Raw genomic sequence first — 3,612 nt, forward strand, 5'->3', positions numbered from 1 at the left:
ACATTATAACCGACGGTAAATCAGCCATTTCGGACCATATCAGCAACTGTCCTAATCATAACATCAACTGGGACAACGTCCAAATCCTCTCCAACAACTTCCATGATTTCACTAAAAGAAAACTAACAGAATCAGTCCACATTCGCCGCCACAAGCCATCAATCAACAGAGATCAAGGCTATTTCATCCCATCCGCCTACTATGAACTCATCAAGCAATAATCAGCTATCCTGTTCGTTGGCTTCATGTCCCATTGGCTTCTACCTTTGTGTTCTCTGTCCATCGTGTTGTGACAGTATTATCCCTTTGTTGTCAACACCTACTTATGTTATCCAACTCATGTATGCAATTGTTGTTACTGTCAATCCTCTAATGTTTATCCTCCACCTACCTTTATTTATTCTGTACTATGTCCCTCTATCAGTCTTGCTTGACAACGGTACAAGGATCTATACGGAAACGTTGCTTTTTACAGTATTAAAGAAGTTGTTATCCATACAATTTTGTCTACCTTGTCATCCGTCAACTTCTAAGTAATGCCTATCAAACACTTTGGTTCCTTACTCAGCTATCATGTTTCAACATGCTGACGTGGTTGATGTCATCGTAATCCAATTGCGAAGAACGATGCTCATGATGTGAATTAATAATCAACAATAATGACATCATAGACTACTGTACTTATTTAATCACCTTGAACTGATAATGAGCTGAAAGAAGAGACGACCACTTACTTGGAACCTACTGTCATAACTGCAAAGGATATACACATACATCATTACAAATGATTCCTGGTTAATTTGCACAGGTTGTTTTGCCCATCGATCAGGTTATTCCTTGCTGAGAAGCTCAGGCACTAAACATGATCAAAACGTTACTCGCTGACTTGTTTGATGCATATCATCGTATCCCATTTGCGTGGATCGATGCTTATGTCAATCACTGGACTGACTGGTCCAAACTCGATTATTTATAGACCGTCGTCATGTAGCTGGAATCCTGCTGAGTGCGGCGTTAAACAACAAAGAAAACAAACATTATTAAATAAACAAAACAGGCTGAAAACAGTCGCCGAAACACTGCGAACTTTAGGCCCAAAACACAACTGTGATATCCGTATCAAATACATCACCACCAAATAATCCTTTGTTTGTTTGTCATTTTAATCATCATCAAACATGGGTGTATACTTTCTTTTGCCCGGCAGTGGGTATCAGTCGTGCTGTACCAGAGAGCACAGAGGTTAAGCTGTGGAATGGTGTCATCATACTACTACGTGAAACACGTAATTCAAACATCATTTCATGACTAATAATCATCCACCAAATGTGTGCATATTTGATGAAATTAATAATAGCTTTAATTTACATTTCCCCCGGCAATTCAACACGATTTGTGGCCTGTCGGTGTCAACTCGTTCAGCCGGACACATTTAAAATTTATATCCACACAAATGACATCCTTTCATTAGGGTACTGTTTTTAACATCAGTGAAGGTAACAGAGCCGTCGGTCGAGTACATGGAACGTCTCCTTGCACAATCAATCCAACCACACGCATAGTTCTTTGGCCGCATGTGATTGGCGTTTACCAACTTATGATTACACCAAGCATTGGCACTTTTACCGGACTCAAAAATACCTTCTTTTGTCGTCATATGAACTGCAGTCACGGTCTTCGTGACGTCATAAAGGGTCACGTTATTCGCTCGCGCATATGCCACAATCCACATTCCGAATCCTACTCGTCCAATGACAATCTCTGGTACGCGATCCCACGGAAACAGGTGATTCGTGAAGAAGAAGTCAGAAGAACCCTCTCCGGGGTAGCGTCCACGTGATGCATGACCTTTCACCTGACTGACGTCAGTGACAGTGACGTTGTCCTTCATGTCCACGTTCGTCCTCTTTCCCAACACCATCACAGGCCGTGACCTCAATACATCACTTTCCTGTTTAACAAGTGCCTGCATTGTGGTAAGCAGGCCATCGTCAAAGACCAGATCACCGTTTGCAAACCCAAATAGGTCTGCAGTTCCTTTATAATGTGCGATAATGTCATTGAACATGCCTCTCAGAGTGGGCATGCTGGTATTGCCACACCCTGTCTCCCCCACCCCCCTCACCTGCCACCCGGACTTCTCAGCGTTCAGCCTTGCATCCGGGTCGTCCGTCAGCAACACTGGTTTGATGTGCGTCAGCCAGGTCCGCCATGTTCCAAGCACACTACGCTGCACGTGCTCTTTCCCCTTTTTATTAATCCACGTGGAGAAAAGCACGAGCAAGACATGCTCCGAGGTACCTGAGATTGTCCGGGCTTTGTCCTGCTCTCCGGACTGTGGACTTCCGTCTCGGTGTTCTTTCTTATGTGTGTCGACCAGCACCATGGTATTTTGTTTCATGGGCTTATTTCTGCTTGAAGCAATGTACAGAACAGTTGTTATCACACATGCCAACCACAACATTGCGACAAGCTTTGCCCTGGTTATGTATCGAAGCATACTTGCTTTCTTTGACTGACTGGACTAAAGAGAGGCCTGTTGAAGGTTGTGATGTCGAGTTCACTCATCCCTCTGAAACAGTTGGAATACGTTGCATACAAATATTCGATATATATCCTGCTGTACACATGCAGCGTTACGATCAGGTTCTAAGCTGAAACAGCTGGAGTAAGTTGATTAATGTCGATGTTTTAGATTGAATTTTGTCTGGCAGGAGCAATCGTTATACAAGGAAAGTGTACATTATTTGTGCGTATTTGTTTGTTTGTTGTTAAACGCCGCATTGAGAAATATTCCATCTATATGATAGCGGTCTGTCAATCATCTCATGACATTCATAAACAAAGTCTTCTAGCTTCACCACCTGGCCCGGGGGCACGGGTGGCCCAGTCGTGTAAGGCGCCGCGATTCGCTGTGCAGAGTTGCGTCCCTTGGGCACGCCAGAAACCTATGATTGTGTGTTCGAATCCCGGTTCGCCCCGATTATGTTTCTAGGTTTGTCAGCACCATACCCGTACTCGTGGGTATATAAACATAATTTGATGACACACTATGGCTTTGAACTTAGACTTCGACGCGAAGGATTGTAGGACAAAGGCTTTTGTCCATGAAGGCTTTTTTCCGTCCACCACGCGAATAGCTCACCCACCCACTGAATGTACACCGTCGACCTTCGTTAGCAAAGCTTTTGTCCATGAAGGCTTTTGTCCATGAAGGCTTTTGACCATGAAGGCTTTTGTCCATGAAGGCTTTTGTCCATGAGGGCTTTTGTCCATGAAAGCTTTTGTCCATGAAGGCTTTTGTCCATGAAGGCTTTTGTCCATGAGGACTTTTGTCCAAGGGGGTTTTGTCCATGAAGGCTTTTGTCCATGAGGGCTTTTGTCCAAGGAAGTTTTGTCCATGAAGGCTTTTGTCCATGAAGGCTTTTGACCATGAAGGCTTTTGTCCATGAGGGCTTTTGTCCATGAAGGCTTTTGACCATGAAGGATTTTGTCCATGAAGGCTTTTGTCCATGAGGGCTTAAGTCCGTGAGGGCTTTTGTCCATAAAGGCTTTTGTCCATGAAGGCTTTTGTCCGTCCACCACGCGAATAGCTCACCCACCCACTGAATG

At 44.0% G+C, this 3,612-nt stretch overlaps 1 protein-coding gene across 1 annotated transcript; it reads right to left on the reverse strand.

Annotated features, from left to right (window-relative positions):
• Positions 1 to 1,101: 1,101 nt before the first annotated feature.
• On the reverse strand, positions 1,102 to 2,500 carry LOC139475177 (uncharacterized). The gene has a single exon (XM_071258433.1). The coding sequence runs from the start codon at positions 2,498 to 2,500 to the stop codon at positions 1,433 to 1,435; it is 1,068 nt and encodes a 355-aa protein (XP_071114534.1). The 3' UTR covers positions 1,102 to 1,432.
• Positions 2,501 to 3,612: the final 1,112 nt, after the last annotated feature.

The sequence above is a fragment of the Haliotis cracherodii genome, unplaced genomic scaffold, assembly GCF_022045235.1.
Source record: "Haliotis cracherodii isolate W230 unplaced genomic scaffold, xgHalCrac1.p SCAF_3, whole genome shotgun sequence".
NCBI lineage: Eukaryota > Metazoa > Mollusca > Gastropoda > Lepetellida > Haliotidae > Haliotis > Haliotis cracherodii.